The 21,562-nt window shown below is 36.1% G+C and overlaps 1 protein-coding gene across 7 annotated transcripts in view; it reads left to right on the forward strand.

The window, feature by feature from the left end:
• The window catches only part of NAA16 (N-alpha-acetyltransferase 16, NatA auxiliary subunit), a 74,914-nt gene that overhangs the window by 22,629 nt on the left and 30,723 nt on the right, over positions 1-21,562 (forward strand). For 6 of the 7 annotated variants that reach the window (XM_074815590.1, XM_074815589.1, XM_074815591.1 and 3 more), the window contains 5 exons: positions 573-707; positions 6,660-6,813; positions 8,344-8,463; positions 10,574-10,669; positions 14,364-14,470. In XM_074815590.1, the coding sequence (XP_074671691.1) occupies positions 573-707; positions 6,660-6,813; positions 8,344-8,463; positions 10,574-10,669; positions 14,364-14,470 (612 nt within the window). The remainder of the gene's footprint in view (positions 1-572; positions 708-6,659; positions 6,814-8,343; positions 8,464-10,573; positions 10,670-14,363; positions 14,471-21,562) is intronic. The other variant, XM_074815595.1, reaches the window with a different exon arrangement.

A 21,562-nucleotide genomic window follows, 5' to 3' on the forward strand; every position in this document is an offset into this window, starting at 1 on the left:
TGCTCCTCTTCCATCCTCTGTTCCATGTGCACTAGAGGACTAGATTGTGGGCTTCAGTATTAGTTGGCCTCTTTCACTGAGAATTTTGTATTTGCTAATGCAAGAGAAGGGAATAACTGACTTAAGGATATGATTTGACTCGGAAAGGGGGTGTGAGAAGTGCTGCAGCAGTGTAAGTATGAGGACCTTGTGCCTGGGCACGAGGAGGGTGAGACTGCTCTTCCAGTGGCGGTGAGCTCATGCTTTCTAATTGAAACCCCTCTCTGAGATTTCAAAGCTCCATCTTTGAAAATAATTTAGGCCCTTAGAGGTACACTTGAAAATGACCTTTTGTGTCCCAACAAAGAGATTTTATGCTTTGTGCCATGACTTCTATATTTAGAATGTAGCCCCCAGACTTATGAGGTGGAAACATGCTGCTTTTCCCCATGCTGTTAGAATTTCAAAAATTGCCTAGGGCTTTAAAAGATCTTTTAAAATATTAGCCATGCTGGTGGTAAATAGTGATAAAGGTGGTGTAAGTCTTTTTTTAACATCTCTGTTATTTTTAAATTGCTTTTCTTTTACTGAAGGAAACAAGATACCAGCTACTTCAACTGCGCCCCACGCAACGGGCTTCCTGGATTGGATATGCCATTGCATACCACTTACTAAAAGATTATGATATGGCCTTAAAACTACTTGAAGAGTTTAGGAAAACCCAACAGGTAAGATTTCCTATTATGGGAAGAGAACACTTTCTGTATGAGACAGAATCTGAGTAATTGGTTCTTCATAATTAGGAAGAACTAATTAGAAAGCAGTTAAGAATGACAAATTTTATTTGTGGAGCTTTCTGCTTTGACTTCCAGGAGCTCCTGACTTCCAGGAGTTTAGCAGCTGATGAAAATTATGCAGGAGTACTTTTTTCCCCTTGCAGTAGGCTGTTAGGGTTGAGGATATAAGGGTAGACTGATGTGAAGTAACTGAGTTACTTTAATTTTTGCGAGGCTTGTAGCTACAGAAAACCTGTGATGATCCTGTCCCTTTACAGTAGGTAAAACTTCAGAAAAATAGTTTAGTGTTGGATGTGCTTGTTCACCCTTTCTCCTGTCACAGCTTGGATAACATTACGTCTCTACAAAGAATGTGAAAAGAGGCTTTTCCAGTGCTTTATATGCATCTGTATATTGTGCGCTTCAAATCAGTGCTTGATGTCAAAGTAGCATGAAAGCATAGCTGAAAATTCTTTGAGAAGATTTGGTGTTACTGAAACTTTTTGGAGTAAATCAAATGGTACGCTGCTGAAATCACTGAGTATAACCTTATTTGAGAGAGACCATTCCTTTGTTCCATTTTTGGTAATGCAGAGCTGTAAAGTCTGCATTAACAGAACAGAGCGGATGTGTTGATTATTCTGTAATATGGAAAGAAAGACCATGTTTATAGATGCATTCAGCTTGGAAGGTGTGGTGGAAGTATCATGTGCAGATAATAAGTTATTACCTGACCTATAGATAGTGATTTTATTTTTTTAAAGAAAAATCTCACATCCTTTCTGAGAACTGCATTTGAGATCTTACACAGCCAGAATGGGAATAACTGTAAGAAAGGAAATTAATAATTGCTAGGAGGGATCAGTGTTTGTGTTTTGATATGTATCATGGTCAAACAAAGGATCTTGCAAGCCAGATATATACAGCTTGATATTTCAAAAGAGCTGTAACTTCAGAGTTGAATAAAAATGGAAAATAAGAAGTTTAAGTGAAAATTGGATCGTCTTTTATGAGCATTTGACAGTCAAAAAGCCATGGTTCTCAAATGAGTCAGCAGAGCCCAATCTGAGTTCAGTGTAGAAATGATTGTTCAAATTAGAAAGAATATGTAACAGATGGAAAAACTGCAAACGAAGTGTAAGAAATTGAGGTTCTTTCAAGGACTAAGGGCTTAACAGTTGTATTGGCCCCTTGGAGAGAATGGAAGTAGTGCTGCTAATGTTGTCTTTTCTAGAAGGTTGTATGTAAATATGCTTATTTGAGGGCAGTCATGATGATATACTCTTCAGTCTAGTGACCAAGCCAGATTTAAATACCATCTGCCATAGCTAAACATATTAAATCAGTTGAGTCTGCTGTGCAATTTATCACAATCTTAAATCTCACTCTAAAACAAAGAAATCCTATGAAGATCTCAAGCTCTGATGCCATCTTTTAGTAAAGCTGGAAGTATTTGGGAAATTTCCATAAATAGGAAAATGATTTGTACGTGAACAATGAGCTGTTTAACCGCTGATTAGCATAAAATCAGTAACAGGAAAATGGTGGAAAAGCTGGTTAAGCATTAAAGGACAAGAAATATGCTACAAATGTTGAACAATGTGACTTTACAGAAAATTAGTCCTGTCAAGCCTTTCCTCTTTTTTTGAGATTGGTAGAGACAGTTAAGTGGTATATTGTTTTCTCCCCTAGAACACTAAAAATAAGGATGATCACAATTAGTTTAATTTCTCTTGCAAATAGAAGGAGTCTTGTGCTTTGCTATGCTCACTCCCTGAGGAGTGAGTGTAGGCCTGTGTAGAGCCCCAGGACCTGGAAGAGGGAATTGGTGTGCTGGGTACAGAACAGTCAGGAGAGCCCAAGTAAACTCACAGGTTGATTTTGCCACACTTCAGTTCTTCCACAGTAGTCCCCAAATGTACTTTTTGTGTGGTCTCTGGATATTTCACAGTCGTGCCCTTAAAATCGTTGAGTTCAGGATACTCCACTGATCTTTGAGGAGGTACGCTTCTTGCTTGCTTTACTTTCCAAGTCTCACCTCTTGCCCTGTACTTTGTATGCGCTCCAACTCAATAGATGAACTTTTGTGACTGACTTGATAGAATATTGTATGTGACACTGATAAAAAGGTGATGTTGTTCAAGGTTTAAAACGAGAGTCGAAAGACTGAAGGATTTCCAAATCACTGGTGAATGGGAATATTCAGCAAACTGATGTTTTCAACGAGTTTTATGGCAATCTGTATTAGGCCTTATACTGTCTACTGTTATTGTTAATGAACAAAAAAGTATGTAATGTGTTATGTAAAACGCTTCAGTCGCAATAATTGTTAACTAATGGTGATGTAGGGTGATCATATTCATTTACTTGGATTACTCAGGCAGCTCTGTCCATCCAGATGTGAATTAACACAGCCAAAATCAAGCAGTAAAACTAAGAAAAAGATCAAGGAACTGTCATTTTAGTGATTGTAGGTGAGTATCTGAAGATGCAGTATTACAAAATAATGGAGCTAATCTAGTTACAAGCTGTTGCCAAAACCAGTAGTCTGACTTTTTCCTGTGTGCTCCCACTGCTTCCTTGTGCAGCACTGGTTGACTCGTGGAGGGCTGGTTCAGGAAGCCAAAGTGACAGAAAAATAATCACACTTTTGAAGGATTGATTGGCTGAACTGAACAACTGTGAGGTGAGAGGGGAAAGAGGAAGGGGAATAATAGAGGGAAGTGAACTCCCTTTGTTGATCCAGACTGCAGTTAGATTGACTTAGCTTATTGTAAAATTGTCCCTCCGGGCAGACTTCTGGGTAAAAAGCAAAACACACCCTTACTTCAGAGAAGCAGCAGGGATTTTCTCTATAGAGCACTGATTACTGAGAGATCAAGACTTACTGATGACCCTGTTCTTAAAAAGCTAGAAAAAAAAAGAACAACAGGGAAAGATAAGAGGACTGGAGAAAATGCTGTCCAGTGAAGGGCTGCCACTCTGTTTACTGTAAGCAGAAAAAAATCTAGGTGACTAGTACAGTTTAGATAGTGGTTTTGGGAAGAATGATAGCTAGGGAGATTGCTTAGTGGGGAAAACTAAAAGAACAAGTAGTGGCAGGAAGTTGAGCAACAAATTCAAATGATAAATCACTTTTTATCACTGACAGTTTCATTCTAATGACTAAGTTGTCATTGGAAACAGTGAGTTTTCTATCTTACTGTATCCAGATCAACATTGCCTGTCATCTGAAAGCTGTAAATTAGCCAGATGCACAATATTTCAGTCAAAACCAGGTTATGAGGTTGAATGCAGACATCATTGCAGGAAATAAAACAGCCTGTGCTGTCCATGTTAAATTAAATTATTTAAGAGTCACTTCAGAATTTAAATTTTGGGAACCGAGGTGTAAAACAACTATGCAATTTGTTTTACTGTTGTATGTCCCGTTTTTCCTTTCTTCTTTTCCAGAACAAAATTTTTATTCTTAATTTTTATTTTATTCCTAATTTCTGCATCAGGCCCACAATTACAGATATGGACAGAAAACCTCTGGAGTTTTGGGGGTCTGCTCTTAGGTATGTTTTGGCTGCATCTTGTCACATTCTTTCAGTGACAGTTATGCTAGGGCGTCTGTGGTTGTAAAGTTGGTTCTTTTTTTGGTCCAGGAGAGGACAAAATTTATTCTGAAACAGCAGAATTTAGTTCAAAAGAAAGTTGGACTTGTGCAAGAATCGTAACTCTTCTGGGGGGAGGGATTAGTAAAGATATATTGTGCAGCAATAACAATGATGTGGAAAATTTTTTTATGGAATATCTTGTTCTCTATTAGACAATCTGATTATTCAGATTAAGTACTGGGGTTATGAGATGCTTGCCTTATGATGAATTGTACATTAAGTCATCATTAACCTGATGAGATTTCAAAATATCTTTACAAATGAATTTTCCTTAAAACTTTTAAAAATAGCTTTTTAAATGGAGCAACAGTAAGCACAGTATCTTTCTGGTGGATTTGTCCTGTGTGTAAGAGGGAGTTAACTTGATTTTTTTTTTTTGACATTTCATAAGTTCTTTTGTTAGTCCTGCCAAGCCAGAAGAGCTATGGGAAGATTGATATGTTTCTTGTCTTTCATATACTTTTTTTTTAAGGGTTGTAGGGGTAATCAATGTTTTGAAGGCCTAAAACCAGTTCCTGGTGTGTCAAAAAGCTGTACTACTTGTGGAATTTATATATGTGTATTCTATTGGAGGAGAGGATATTTTTATGGGGGAAGTGAAGGAGAAAACTTAATGGCTCCTCTGCAGTTTGTTCTGTGGTATCACAGTAAGAGTAAGCAGGAAGACATGCTTAAATGCTTAACCCCTGTTGCATCTGTCAGTTCTGTGAAGCAGTGACTGCCAGTGTTTAATATGGATAAAAATTGAGTGAAGGTGGAAACAGAAATAGAGCTGCAGGTAGAAGAAATATACTTTAGGAAACAGGTAGGATTTCACACTACCTGCTGACTCTAGTATGTGCAAGGTCTAGTCTTGTTCCATTAGCCCTCATCTGCTACATGTTAACATGTCTTTCAGAGCATTTCTATCTAAAAGAACTTCCTTCTAAAAATTCACAGTACTAAGAGCATTTAAACAGAAATGTTAAATGTCACAGAATTGATCTGTGCTGAGGGAAGGGCTGGAAGTAGTGGTTTAGCACAGGATTCTTTTAATATGAATGTCAATTTAATCTAGTTTAACATTTTAGTTTGTTGTTTATTAAATGACTTGGTTCTTTAAAGACAGAGGAAAAGCTTTACTTGGGGAAAAGAAATGTAATAGTAAACCATTTGGTGACCAGGGTGACTTCGAAGTGTTGCTTGCTCAGGAAGAAAAGTATGTAGTGTCATGGGAAAGAATCATTAACGTTTATCAAGCTCAGCTGCTTCTTAGCTATTTTTATTATTAAAAAAATCATGTTAGGCTATAACTGTCTCTCCTTCCATAATTTCTATTGAGGCAGTATATTTCACATAGTACATGCTTGTATAGATCTGCAGCACATTGTCTGCAGACTTCTGCATTTGGTCTCAAATTCTTGCAATTTACTCATAATTGAAGTAGCTTCTGTGTATATTAGTGAAGAGCATTTAGTATTAAATAATTATTGTAACTCTGGCAGGACTTTTCATTGCCTAAATACACTTTAGGGAGTTATCCCTAGAAAGGAATACTTTTGAATGTCACCCTGTTTCAGTGGCTTATGTATCACTGTAAGGTGGCACTAGTTCTATTATAGCCTGTAGACAAAAGTCCTAGGTATGCAACTGGCAGCAGACCTCAGAAATAATTATCTGTTGCTTGAAAACACTCTTTGCATGCCTGTGCATTGTACCTTCTGGAGGATTGAAGTGTAGTACAGAGAATGCTTGGTTAGAGAAAAACAGTGTAAGTTTCCTGTCTGAAAAGTTCTAGTTGTCAAGCTGTGGCCAGTATTTGGGTGGTTCATTGCTCTTGGAAATAGTTTGATCCAGAATTTTTGGTATATTGGAAATGAGTGTTGTAATATCTTGTCAGTCTGCTACGGAACTTAGAACAAAATTGTTGTGGAGTACATGAGTCCTTCAGAAGGAAAAGATTACCAAGATATTTGCAAATTTTATTGAATTGTATGGGAGAAGACAGATTCTGTTTTTAATTAGCTTGCCACAGTGGTAGAGGAAAGAGAAATACAGGAGTTCTTTTAAACTGTTCTCTAACAAAGGATATCCTGAATGAATCTAATTTGATTGTGATTAATGTGAGTTTTATGTTTGAGTGTTTGGATGGGTATATAAATAGACCTGATATATTCTGTAGTCTGATTCTTGTGTACTGTAATACTGCATGCAGCTGAGGTACAGGTAAATGTTAACTAACCTATTGCTTTTTTCCCCCCAGATTCCTCCTAATAAAATAGATTATGAATATAGTGAGCTGATTTTATATCAAAATCAAGTGATGAGAGAGGCAGATCTATTTCAGGAGTCTTTAGAACATATAGAGACATATGAAAAGCAAATATGTGATAAATTAATAGTAGAAGAAATAAAAGGTAAGTCATTCTTCTTCCTTCAGCCAATTTTCTTCCAAACTTTTGCTACTGGCTTTCAGATATGATAAAGCAGTAAAAGAAAAAACATGTGACGTCTTTGATTTGAAACAATTACTGTATGGAAACTGGTAACACCAGATTTACAATTTTGTGCTCAAGTAACTTGTCCTGCCAAAGTGGATAGTGGATGCAGGTAGTTGAAGTTGGGTTGACACAGGAACAGAGGAGATCTCGGAGATTACTACATTGGTTCATACTAGAGTAGCTTTCCATAAATCAAAGCTAGTATTAACCCAGTTCTAATCTCATGAGGAATACTGTTTGTGGTACAAATGCTTTTTAAAAAAATTTTGACTGAAGTATCAAATTCTGGTTTCATTCTTAAGCTTTCTAATGCACTTGTATTGCCCTACTTAAGTGAATAGCAAAGTTGACTTTTTTGGTTAAAAATAACCCACAGATGTTTTGTGGATTTGAAGTACTAATACTGAGTTTGGAATGGGTGCAGATATATAGTGTAATAGCACATATTCTTCAGCTGCTCCTTGCTTGCACAGTTGTGGTTGGTTGACCCTGGCCAGCAGGTAAGCCCCACACAGCTGTTGGCTCACTTCCCCCAGCTTCCATTGTCAGGACAGGAGAGAGAAAAGGAAGAGCAAAAGCAAGAAAACTTGTGCGTTGAGATAAAGACAGCTTGAGTGAAGGAAAAAACCTAAACCCAGATCCTCAAGTGATGCAAAGGCAGTCATTTGCCACCTCCCACAAGTAGACTGATGCTCACCAAGTCTCCAAGCAATGGCCACCTGCCTAAACACTCCTTCCCCTCAATTTTTGTTACTAAGCATGACACTATATATGATGAAATATCTCTTTGGCCAGTTTCAGTCAGTTGTCCAGGTTGTGTATGCACCCAGCTTACTGTCCATCCTGTCCTGCTTGCTGGGTTGCAGCGTGGAAGTAAAAAGAGAAAGCCTTGATGCTCTATAAGTACTACTTAACAGTAGCGAAAACATTGGTGCATTATCAACATTTAGTCACAAATCCTGAAACACAGCACTGTAGAGGCTGCTGTGAAGAACATGAATTCCATGCAAGCTAGACTCAGTTGAACAATTTACGTAGTAGCAAACCAATGTTGATTTAACCAGTTAAAAACTGGTTAGTTGCTGTGAAAAATATAGGTGTAATTAAGTAAACAGCCTGGTAAAAAGTTACGTAGTTATGTGTTGGAGTTCTGGAAGGACAAGTTGCTTGTTTCTTTGATAATTACAATAGCTATTTTAAATACATCCAGATATGCAGATAATCTTTGCTTTCACAGGTGCTGAATGCTCCAAACTGAGTTGAGCTATATGTGTGGTAGCTTCAAGTATCACTTGTAATACACAGTAAATGTCTTGGGGAATAATAAAGCCTTTTTAAAAGTATCTACATATGATTAAGCCCAATTATATGTGTCTAGTTTTGTAAACTTCCAAGTCATCAGTATTTTCTCATGTAATTCACAGTTTTTTACTACATTGTTTTTAGGAGAGATGTTACTGAAGTTGGGAAGACTGACAGAAGCTGGTGAAATATACAAAGAGTTAATTGAGCGCAATGCGGAAAACTGGTATTATTATGAAGGCTTGGAAAAGGCCCTACAACCTAGTAAGTTAAGATACACTGAAAATATGTATGATATAGGATATACTTAACTCCTGCTTGATATGCTACTGTTCTAGATTAAAAAGCTTTACTCAGCAGAAAATTATGTACCCTCAAATCTTCAATATGATATAGTTGTGTTTATCCATTTAAAAAAAAATTCACTGGAAAACTTGTATGCATGAAAATACCAACGGCAAGTCTTGCTCCTCTTGGAGCTAAAGGTGGCGTTTGCTAATGTGCTTACATGAAGAATATTTCCTTGCCACACATGAACTTGGAAACCAAATCATAATTCATTCCTGTCTAGTAGTTGATTGTTGGACTGCTATGATACACAACATAAAATTGTCATTCTGAAACTTGTTTAGGTGCTACTTCTTTCTACTGGCATGTAGAGGAAATATTCAAATATCTATTTCAGATGGCCTTTTAAAAATAGGCCATCTGAAAGATTTTTAAGCTGACTGTTTTTTGGAAGAAAAGGTGATAAATGTGATAAAATCTTTGTTATTCTGATGCTAGTTCACATTACTGCTGTTCTGTCTTTCCAGGAAAATAGCTAATTGTTTCGGCTTTTTAAAATTACAATATTGCAATGATTTATACTTCAAGTGTTTTGCAGTGGCAACTTTCCCCAATGTTTACCTTTACACTGGAATTGTGTCCTTGTATTTTACTGCTCATTAATTACTGGTAGTCTTATTGGAGTTATTCTGATGACATCATAAATCATAAGCCCACAAGGATATTATTTGTAGATATTGTAGCCACATTATATTTCTCAACCAGCTTTCTAGAAAGTTTTATAGTTGGGTTTCATAAGGTCTGGGAATATGGCTTGTGACTGGGAAATAAAAAAGATTGCTTTTTGTTACATTTATGCAGAGAGTAGTGTTGTGCTTTGAATGGTTTTTCTAGTGTATCTGTAGAGTTGAACATGATTATTGTCTCAAAATGAATTACCCAAGAACTTGATTATTGTTTGATGTAATAAATATGTTGATGAAAATGTGTAACAAAGAACCAATCCAGTAATTTGACATATTAAAATCCTATGTAGATTAAAACTGTACTAATTTATAAAACTAATAATGCTACTTTATTTTTTAGGTGGTCTTAGGACTATTTCCTCCCCCATGGTAAGTTCTGGAGCTCCAACTTGTGACGTCAATTAGGGCTTCTATATGCTTTAGTTCCAATCCAAACATTATTTTAGTATAACTCTAGAACTCTACATCTCTTGGAGCCACTGGGTAACATTTTCCCCCCCCTTCCCCAACATCTGAGCTCAGTGACAAGATGAATTGTTTTTCTTATGAAAGAAAAACAGATATATTTATTAAATATATGTTGTGTCATAGTCTTGATCTGTACATTCAGTTTTACTTGAATTGCTTGATGAATTTAATAATATTTAAGCAAAATGGATCTTAATTATGTGAAAATGCCATTTCAAAGCAACAGATTAGTTTTATTCAAGTTCTAACCACATTGGAGCTCCAAAGCATATTATGGGGGAAAGGGGAGGAGTGGGAAGAAAAATCTTTAAGTAGCTTTATTTCTGTTAAGCATTAAGGTATAAAGTTCTGGTGCTCATTACTTACACTGGCAGTATTGTGCACTTGTTTTGCTGCCACCAGAGGACCTATAATAAAGGCATGCTTGTATAGTATGCTATTTGTATACCTAGGATTTAGAAATTCAATGTATTTCTCTGAATGCTATAAGTATGTCTGAAACAAATGCATGCTGAAAGAAGTTAATTTGAAGCTATGAATGTCAGACTACTGTGTGAATGGGTCTGCACAGCATATAACTGAAAGAAACTGACCTGTAATTCTGTATGATTGAATGTGTGAGGTAATTGTCGTGTTTGCAGTTTATCCTTACTGAATAATGCTGACAGTTCTGTATTGTACAGTGTGTTTTCTGTACACAGTTTTACACAGTAATGTTTATGATTAACTGGAAAAAATAACTTGAAATGTTTAAATTATTCCAAATCCAAACTGTATAAGAAGTCTAGCTAAATTAATTCTCAACACTTAAAAACATATGGAAGAGTAGATTTTTATCTGTTACTTATATCTATTATATTTACTGATAATAGGCACTTTAGAAGAGAGGCTTCAGATTTATGAAGAAGTTAGTAAAAGACATCCCAGAGCAGTTTCACCTAGAAGATTACCTTTAAACTTTGTTTCAGGTAACAAGTTGCATATCTGTTCCATAATAGTTTTTTATTTGTTTTTTTCCTTAAGTTTTCATCAGGCTGTTGAATGTGCATTTAATATCTAATTGTACATGTACATAAAGCAGATGTATGCATTTCTCTTTACATAGATGCAGTTTTTTGTATTGTTTTAGGAGCTGATAGAAAAAGTTAATGTGCTCCATTATGGTGATACGGTCTATGTAATATTTGTATGATAAAACTACAGAATGGTACGTAGTAGGAATTCTTGCACATAACTTTTCTGCATCATGCAAGTTAAGAATCATAAGTTAAAAGGTAGGGGGTATAGTACACTTGAATTAAAAGTGTAGGGGTATGTGTATATACACATTCCCCTCATATGTTTAATATACATAAGTTAGCTTATATATTTATAAACTAGAAACACTCAAACCAGATGTAAACGATGCATATAACAATCATGGTAGCATGTGATTGTATTTCCGGACAGTTTTTGTACTGTACAGAAAACACCAAATATTTTTTGACTGAAGATCTTATTGGGTGTACAGCACTTTGTAGAACCATTTGAACTTAAATCTACAACATTAACTTTGTGCTGATAATTTAATAAGAATAGGAACAAAACACAGGTCCACAGTGTTATGTAGCACAAATTTTATTTGTAATTTTATAGGTCTTTCAGTGACTCTGCCCTTTCAAAGTTCTTTGAAAGTGCACAGATATCCTCAGTTCTGGATGGAAATGTCTGTTCTTTTCAAATGAGAAAGCTATGATCTTCCAAAATAAAATGCAGGAGGCTAAATGAAATAGTAAATTCCATTTAAAAAACCTAAAAACATACACTTTGTATGTAGCTAACTGCTGAAACCCCAGTAGAAAACTTTTGGAAAGAAATATAAAGTATGTAAGTTAGATATCAAGTGTCATGAAATTTCTAAGTTTAACTGCAAATTCCCAACATACCTGCTCATGCTTTTAATTTTGTAAGGTTAGTTTTTAGTTTAGATCATTTACTCAGCACTGCACTTGTACCTTTAAATGCTACAGAGCATAGCTAGTCCGCTTTGCTGTTGTTGCTAAGGAGTCTGAATGTGCATGCACCTTTCCTGTGTAAATCACAAGATTTTAACTAAATCATAAGATATTTAGACCTGAAGTAAGCCTTGTGCCTGCCTTAATCCCAGATATTTATGTTTCTTTGAAGATACAAGGGCAAATTTTAAGGCAGTTCAGCTAGATTTGAAAAGCTATGTGACAAGTAATTGGTTTTCTCCTGTAATAAAATTTTCATGGTAATACATGGCTAACCAGGAGGTAACCTGCAAAATATTTTTCCATATCTTTATTAATAGTGTTTTGCTGTTGATTTAATTTCACCGTATGTTTTGCACTAGGTTATTTTATTGTGTCTGACAGTGTAGTTTCACAGATAATGTTCATGTATATAGAAATATCTTGGTAACAAGGGTTAGTTGTTCTTGCTGTAGCAATAGGCTAAATGAAAGCGAAATTCATGATTAGATCAGTTGAGGAAAAATCTCTCAGTAGGCTACTTTGTTATTTTCATAATAAATAAGAATCTTCCTAAACTAAAACCTGTGTTTCTGTAAATCTTTTAAGCTTGTATCAGTCATGAATGTATAAGACTATTTTTTAGTCCTCTAGAAATTCATCTATTTATGAAATGATTTCTTGTGTTTGTAAGTGCAGTAGATTAGAATTCCTATTGACAGAAATTAATAGAATATGAAAGTGTAGAAACAAACTTGTTTGCAGAAATGTATTTGCAAATTTCAAGAGGATGGAGTTTTTGGTTAAATGACATTGCTGTTCCAGTGTGGTCACTGACCAGTTGCTTGCAACCAACATTGGTTGATTCAGAATTGGCTTATAATACTCTACAGTGCAGGCTTGTATTAAAAGGGCAGTCCTTCCCAGACCTTGCCGTGGATTGCATCTTAACCTTGTATTTGATACAAATCAGCTCCTTGATCCAGCTGGAAAACACCTTCACGGAAGGAGGCTCTTATAATTTTCAGACTGATCAAGGTTGGGGGTTTGGAGACTGGCCATCCAGTTTTAGGTTTGTTTATGCTACTGTGGATTGACTGTTCCTGTGGTCAGGTCTTTTCTGTGCCTTGGAGACTAAATTTTGAGCTTGGCTTCATGTCATATATGGGTGCCTAGCTGTGTGTTTTTCATTTTTCAGACTTTGTTTTAAAGCTCTTCTGCTTTCTATAAATAAACATGTACTTAATGGAAACTCAAATCTTGCTCACCTAAATTCAGAATTACAATTCTTCCATCAAGAATATAAATTAGAATAATTTAGCAGAAGAAAGTAGGAAACTGAGATCTCTTTTTGTCATGTGGGGGAGTTTCTTGTAGTACGATAAAACCAAGTTTTAATTAATACGTCTGTAATAAAGCATGTGCTTATAGTCCAGTTATGGATCCCAATCCAGATAGTACGAATTTCTGTATACAGCAGTTCTAGCACAGTGAGGTGAGAACATGAGTTACGTTTACTAGTCTGAGTAACAGTGCTGATAACAGTAAGTATAGGACAATTAAGAATTGGTGGAAGTAGGTAAGAATATTATATACAAAGCAGCTGTATCTTCATTTTCTGGATACCTACAAAACAATCTGTTAAACGAATTTGTACTGTGTTCTTAATGAATTGAAGTTTATTTCTTTCATGTGTATATATTAACAGTATGTGAAGTGTACTACTTCTTTGTTTAAAGAAGTCCACAACAGAGTAGGCAATGCAGTGTGGCAACTTTATCCCTATGCAAAGCAAAAACCACCAATAAAAAAATTTAAACACACCCCACCCCCCCCAACCAACCAAAAAACAACTCAAAACCAAAAAAATTAAATCAACTGAAAACAACTAATTTTCAACATAGGAATAAAAACATAAAAGGCATCTATTTTCCTGTTTCCTGACTGGATATCTTCCTTTTGAAGTCCTCCTTTTTTTTTTTTTTTTGAAACAGCATTTCTCAGAAAGGTAACATACTGCAAGTACTGTAATTTTTACCTGAAAACATAATTAAATCATATTTTTAGCTTTCTGCCAGTATATTTTGATAAAGACTATTCTGGTATGGTACTTATCCTTCTAAAACCCAGTCTTCTATTCTGTTTCTGATACCAGAAACAAATCATATCATCATTGGAAGTCATGTCCTACTCAAAAAATAGGACTAGAAGAGAGGTAGAGGGTTCATTTCATCCATCCTTCTTCCTCAAAGCAGGATAATTTGTTGCACTATTCCTAGCACACATTTGTCTAAATCATAAAAACTTCCAATGATGGAGCTTTTACGAGGTCTCCAAGGTAGTCCATTTCAGTGCTTAGTTATTTTTACCATTATAATTTTTTCCAATGTTTGTTTAAATAACATTTGCTACATCCTCTGTAGCCAGCACTTAATACTTTAACAGATTTTACAGGTCTAAGGACTGTTACCATGTCATCATCAGTCTCCTAAACACTAGCAACTTCAGCATTTTACTCTGATCTATTTTTTCTGAGGCATATTTGCATCTTAAGTAACAGGAAAGATGAAAACCCTTTAATTGCAGTTTCTCAGTTACTCTATTATCCTGAGTTGCACAGCAATTAGTGCTTATTTTTATATAACACTTGCAATCACTGACATATAACCAAATACACTTTTGTTTCTAGGTGAAAAATTTAGAGAACTAATGGATAAGTTCCTGAGGGTTAACTTCAGTAAAGGCTGCCCACCCTTGTTTACTACTTTGAAATCTTTATATTACAATCCAGAAAAGGTAAAATTTAGTATTTATTTGGTTTTAATTAAGTCTTCTATATTGAATTTCTAACACTCTGTTTTATATAGATTTTTCTGTAACTTACCAATAACTGTTGCTGAACATTTTCCTCCTTAATGTGCGATTCTGTCATATGTGACTGATCACTTGATGATGCTTAATATATGTGAAACTTCACTTCTGTAGACAGTTGATGTTGAAATGCTTGAGGTCAGATTGATGCAGAATACACTGAAGTTCTTGAAAAATCTAAGATAATCAGTACCTTAATTTTTCTGTACTTTGAGTGCAAGTGTGTCAGGATTCTTTCAACTTATGGTTTATGATGTCACCAGAAGTCATAATTTTAAGATATCACACAGATGCCTATTGTTCTATGTACATTCTGAATTGTGTGAATACTTGAATACATTAGTATTTACCACAAAGGCTTGTTTCCTATTTCAGTCTTTAGCTAAAACTTTAATGTTTGATTTTTGCACTTGTAAACTCTTACAGTTTTGGCAAAACTGTGTCACATTGGAACTGTTGTTTCAAATGTAATTCTTCATTCCAAGCTTGTCAGTAAGGGATAGTAAAAATAAATTTTCAAACTAAAGCATGTTACTAAAATGTGTAGTAAACAAAATAGAGGTCAGTCTATTCAGATGTTGCTATCTTTGCTACAAGCAATAAAACTGCATATTCTAATCCATTCATAACTAGGTAAGAAGAGGTTTTTGTAGCTGGAAAAACCCTAAATAGATGATGCAGCTTTTCACCAGCAGTGGATATTCCTTTAATTGGACTAAAATTATTCTTCTAAGAGTCTCTCTGCTGGTTGTCCTAACATGAAATTTTTGTTACACTTCCATTTGGAAAATGTAATTTGTACTTTGTCTCCATTGTTGACATAATTTTAATAAATTCTGGTATTGTTTGTAGTACAAGCTTTTCTGTAGTGCTTATTGCTAATGCATGCTTTTCAATGTAAACTTTTGAAACAAGATTGAATTTTTTTGAATGATGATACACTGACTGTCTAGATGTTAGTACAGTCAGTGCTGTGGAAGTTTTACCTCAGCTATTTGAAGTATGAAAACCTAGAAGTTAAAAGTAAGCATAAACTCATTTGGCATGTGGAAAGATGTTTAGGACTTGATTGTTTTTGACATAATGGATTAAAAAAAGTGAGGACTACCATGTTTTGGGGCAGGCTTAAGGAGAAAGGTGCCTTGCTGCCAGATATCTTCACTGTATCAAATCAGTGCTGCTCAGAACTACCAGCTTAATCCTAAAAAATAATTAAAATCAGACTCACCATTTCCAGATATGCTTGGATTTGTTCATGCTGGTAACTTCTGCAGAAGCATTTTCCTCTTCTTTCTTCTTCCAAGACAGGGTCTCTTTCATATTTCACTTGGTTGGGTTTTCATGTAGTTAGTCTTAACAGAAGGATCTTTGAAACTAAGAGAAACTTTAGTTTTACTCCGACAGTTAATTTCAGATTTACTAAAATTTAGGGGGCAGAAAACTGTAGCAAACTAATGTGTGCTACATCTTTCAGGAAAATGCTGTATTTCAGTATCTAATGTGTCTAAGTTGCTGCTTAATACTAGCTTCTTATATAAATTACTGGTATACTTTGAAAATAGTAAGAATTGTAGTCTGGATCAAGTTATGTCTACTAGAAAATACTTAGCGAAGTACTGAATTCTCTAGAAGCTGGGAATGAACAGTTCCCCATTTATTTCTTCGGAAACAGGTGTAATTTAGTATAGTCAACTGCAGTTGCATTTTGAGGTGGCATAGATACGAGGATTTTATTAAAGAGTTGATATTTAAGCCTAGAAAGTTCCTTCCTTCTAGAACTCCAAGTGAGTCCAGGATCTCTCATAAACCATAGTTTTGGGAAAAAAGGTGAAATAAGCAATGTTTATATTAATACAAGGTTATTTTGTATGTACTTAACTCAAATTTAAAAAATAGTGCTGCAATATTTTATATGTAGGAAAGGATAATGTGAATGACTTAATTCAGTACCTGCAAGAATACAGAGGAATAGTGGAAGAGAAAAAATACAACTTTACTTGATCAGAAGATGAGGATTATATTTCTCAGTAAGTATCTCACATTTTGGTGTTAAGAACAACTTCTGCACCTGAATGGGGAGACCAAAAGGTGATGTAAAGAGGAGCTGATTCTAGAGGAAAAATATTGATGACTCTTGTCTGTTTGGAGAGGGCAAGGACAAAAAAAGTTGTTGTATAGAAGGCAAACCTTTGTCAAATGTGTTCAGGAAAAGGTGGTTTATTATTTAATAGCTGTAAGTTGGTACTTAATGCTTTAAATAAAAATTGCTGGCATATTTTGATTTTTAAAAACAGATTCTAGTCTACTAACATTAGTTAAGTTTTAGGTGAACAGCTTTCGCTTCAGGTACATAGAGCTGCAAAGCTTTAGGACTTGCCCAGATCAAAGTGAAGATTATTCAGGGAGGTGTTAGAAGCTCTGCAGTTCTTGCACTTCTTAGACTCCAAATACCAAGGTTATAGGTTGGAAGTTATGCTTTGTATTCCAATACAGGCATTGTGGCGATAAAGATCTAAACCAGGTTTGCTATATTTGGTGGAAGTTGTGAAAGTAACATCAGAAAATAAGGTGGAAAAAAATTCTGATTTTTGGTCTATTTAAGGAGTTAAACTTCAGCTGTGTTTTATAATGATCAGCTAGCAGTGTTTTAGTATGTTAGCATTGACTTGATCAAAGATCCTTTAAGCAGTTAAGGAGTTTAAAAGGTAAATTGCTCAACAAATGAGTAATAAACCAGGAATCCACTAGAGTAATTTTTAGTTTACAAGTTGGCCAAACATTACATTTAACTACACTCACTTTTGGTTTGAGAATTGTTTCACAAAATCCTTCTCTGATACTTTTTTTACATATTTGTTACACTCTGCCTTGTTCTAGGGAGACTAGAAGTATGTCTGATATTTGAGTGAATTGCTTGTTTTGTTGCTTGAAATCTTATCTGAGACCTCACTGGGGATCAATAAACTGTGTCTAAATAAAGGATCCTGAAGACAGATAAGGTAGTCTTTTTGTTGTTTTAATGTTTCTAGGAATAGGAAAAAATCTTTGCATAGCTTACCACTAGTGACACCAAGCTGGAGGGAAGGGTTACCTTGACAGGCTTGAGAGGTGGGCTCCTGCAAACCTCATGAAGTTCAACAAGGCCAAGTGCAAGGTCCTGCACATGGGTGAGGCAATCCCAGGCACAAATACATGCTCGGCGATGAGTGGATTTGAGAGCAGCCCTGGGGAGAAGGACTTTGGGGATGGATGGAAAACTGACTGAGCCAGCAGTGTGTGCTCTCAGCCCAGAAAGCCAAACATATCCTGGGCTGCATCAAGAGAAACGTGACCAGCAGGTTGAGGGAGGTGATTGTCCTCCTCTACTCTGCTCCTGTGAGACCCCACCTGGAGTGCTGTGTCCAGCTCTGGGGACCCCAATATAAGAAGGACATGGACCTGTTGGAGCAGGTCCAGAAGAGGGTCATGAAGATGATCAGGGGGCTGGAGCACCTCCCCTAGGAGGACAGGTTGAGAGAGTTGGGGTTGTTCAGCCTGGAGAAGAGAAGGCTCCGGGGAGACCTTATAGTGGCCTTCCAGTACCTAAAGGGGGCTACAGGAAAGATGGGGAGGGACTCTTTTATCAGGGAGTGTAGTGATGAGATGAGAGGGGTAACAGTTTTAAACTGAAAAGAGGGTAGTTTAGATATAAGGAAGAAATTCTTTCCTGTGAGGTTGGTGAGACACTGGAATGGGTTGTCCAGAGAAGCTGTGGATGTCCCTTCCCTGGCAGTGTTCAAGGCCAGGTTGGACGGGGCTTTGAGCAACCTGGTCTAGTGGAAGGTGTCCCTGCGCATGGCAGGGGGGTTGGAACTAGATCATCTTTAAGGCCACTTCCAACCCAAATCATTCTCTGGTTCTATGATAAAGGGTATATTGTGCTTCTGTACACTCCTGCCCTTCAGATAATTTTCAGTATGTTTGATTAACACAAAAAAGTATAGTTATTGTATGCTAAGCATAACTTTTGACAAAAAATTTGGCATGACTGTCATCCAGCAAGAAGATGCCTGAAGTAGTTATCTTTAGCTCTGTTTTCTTGGTTCTGTTTTTTAGGGGCGAATTATTTTAGGCAGATGTGTGTTTAGATTTTGAAAACTTTCTGTTTGGTTGTTTGTCTCCCAGATTGTCTGGAATATGTTTTTAACAGTCAAGGATTGACATTAAGTTCCAGATTCAGGCATGTGAGTTTAGGTCAGTGGACATGGAGAGCTGTTGAGCTCACCACCATATGTGGTTTCCTACATAGGATGAGTTGAACAGCTATCAAGGCTCCTTTTGACTGTGCTAGGCAGATCTGATAGATCTGTTTTGATTGTAGAGGGAGGACAGGCACCTGTATTATGGTTATCTAACTACAGATGTCTGAACGTGAAGGTGCCTACCACGTTTCACTGGCATGTGTTGGGAACTGTTTATACTTGTTACCAAATATTATGAGTATTGCATCTCTATGAAACTAACATTGAACAAGCTTTACCAGTTGCTTCTAGAAAGAATTAATGAATGACCCACCAAAAAACCAAAACTGAAATAACTGAAGTGTTATTTGGGTGGAGGGGATGTCACTTTTTTAAAGCTACTTAATTAGAATTTGTTTATATGCTTGTGTGAGTATTAAGTGGAGAAAGGTGTGGAATACAACTGTTTCTTCATCACTTCCCTGAATATGTTTTACTTTGATTAAGGGAGAAAAATGTTTTTAATCTTCCTTTGCACTCAACTATTGTTTTTTAAGAATTTTGTAGAATTACTGTCTTGCAAGATCATTTGGGTGAAGTCACAAAGGGGTATCTTAAGAGGGGAAAAACCATCATAGTACAGTAGCGTAAAGTTAATTGTTTCATGGAAAAAAAATAAAAATCTTAAGGTTATTGCTGGAAGAGACTTTCTTTGAGTAACCAAAGGCATGAGAATCTGAAATCTATTCAGTAAAGAAAGATTACATATAGCTTTTCTTTTTGGCATTCTCAGACTTCTTTTAAGGTAAAATCTTGTGTAATAAATAAGTCTCTAATGAGTTAAAAGTATGCTTTATGTTATGCAATCTGCCTTCCCTAAAATTCTGGAGCAGAAAAAAAAAGTCATATGTGTTGGCCTTGTGTTCAGTTTGCTGTGTGCAGAGGTTTGTATTTGACTGCACAACTGATAAGAATGAAACTCTTCAGAATTTGCTAACTGCTTGGAACTTGGACACTTGAGAAGGTAACAGGACAGTATGGTGAAACCCAGGATGAGCAGGTTAGCTGGGTGCTTCATCACAGTCTCAGCAATATTGTTTGCTACCTTCTAGGAGTGAGTTGTTAACCCACTGATATTTGAGAACTACATTTTGGAGCTACTTAAGGCAGACTATAATGATTGTGGAAGCTGATGGGAAGGGGGAGAAAATGTTAAGCTTGCTTTGCTGTGAATTACTGTACATGTTTCTGCAACAAGGTCCAATTGCAGATTCTGTGGTCCTTCGCTTCTTGCAAAGCAGTGATATGACCACTTTTTTCCCCTAGTTTTACAAGGGAGTTATCAAATTGTTTAATCCTTCAAAGTTCTTTGAGGTTGTGATTCTTCAGATTTTGTGCTGTTATGTTAGTCTGATAAGCAGCATGTGAGATGGATTTTGACTGTTTTTTCCTCTTTATCAAACCACCTAGGCTGGAGGTGGTAAAAGTAAGTAGAAATTGAAGGGTGAGAAGCTTGAAATGGAGCTAGCAGTTGTTTTTTGCCTAGAAACTGTACTACGATTTAAACTTGATCAAATATGCTGTGGACAGAGATTTTGACTATTAAGATACTCTAAAAAAAATCATGCCAGCTGTTCAGTATCCTGAGTTCACTTCTATACCATGCTGTAGCATGAAATTACTCTAATAGTGAAATAAGAAAAAATGAGGGGGACATGGAATTGCAGGAGGAAATGTTGGGCAAAGGCCAACTGGAAAGGAGATGTTTTATCATTTTCTGTAATATTGGCAACTGATTTTTCCACGGGTAATGTGGATGAGTAAGGCTATGTTATGTAAGGAGTTCATGTTCTTAAGTGATAATTGTTATTATGATCACTGTTTGCAGAAACCAAAGGCATGCACTAATCACTTCCCAACTTGCTACATTAGTACACAGCCAAATTCTTTGTCTTACAACTGAAGATTAGAGAGTGAGAGAGACTGTCAGACCAAGCCTTATGTTTTTTCAGTGTCTCATTAAAAAAGTTTATAATACTGTATAGACTCTGTTCGGTGATACATGATTGCTGTTACTCTGTCAGATAACTTTTTACCTACAACATATTAGAGAAATAATTTGATGAAACACTGTCTTGATGGCTTTGTTCTTATTTTAACAAAATATTTAGGTGACAAGAATAATGTTCATTACTGTATGTTTCTTCCAGATGACTCCTGAAGTAGCCACTGTATGTTGTGAAGCAATTGGCTGTGTCTTCTATTCATTATATGGGAGCCCCTGGGGAATGCTGTAAATACAGCTTGGGGCTTTTTAAATGTGAAAACTCTTGATCATGATGAAGTAGCTCACAATTGTAAAAAGTACTCTACCCGTACCAGGTTCTAGTTACCTGTTGGGGTGGAGAAAGGAAAGACTGGTCTGAACAAGAGCTGAGACCTTCCTATACAGGTTACTAGTGTCAAGGAACAGACCTGCATTCTGAGCTCAGTAATTTTTTTTTTCCTCAACTGATCTTGTGTCTTGTAAGGACAGTGTGTTTGATTTGGTGTGTCAATTAGTTAACTTCTGGGTTGCTACCACAGCTAGCAGACTCTTTAAATCACTTAGAGGAACTCTTCTTAGATGGAACAAGTGCAGGGAAATAACTTTTATGTGTAGCAAAACAGTCACAAGCAAAATGCAAAAAAAGTATTCCCAGAAAATTAAGCTCATCCACTTTCCTGCATAAGTGGTTACTGTAGCTGTGCATGTTGGATTGAGTTGATAATAATTTCATTAGTGTGTATTATGAAG

Source organism: Strix aluco, chromosome 2 (assembly GCF_031877795.1).
Source record: "Strix aluco isolate bStrAlu1 chromosome 2, bStrAlu1.hap1, whole genome shotgun sequence".
In the NCBI taxonomy this organism is placed as follows: domain Eukaryota; kingdom Metazoa; phylum Chordata; class Aves; order Strigiformes; family Strigidae; genus Strix; species Strix aluco.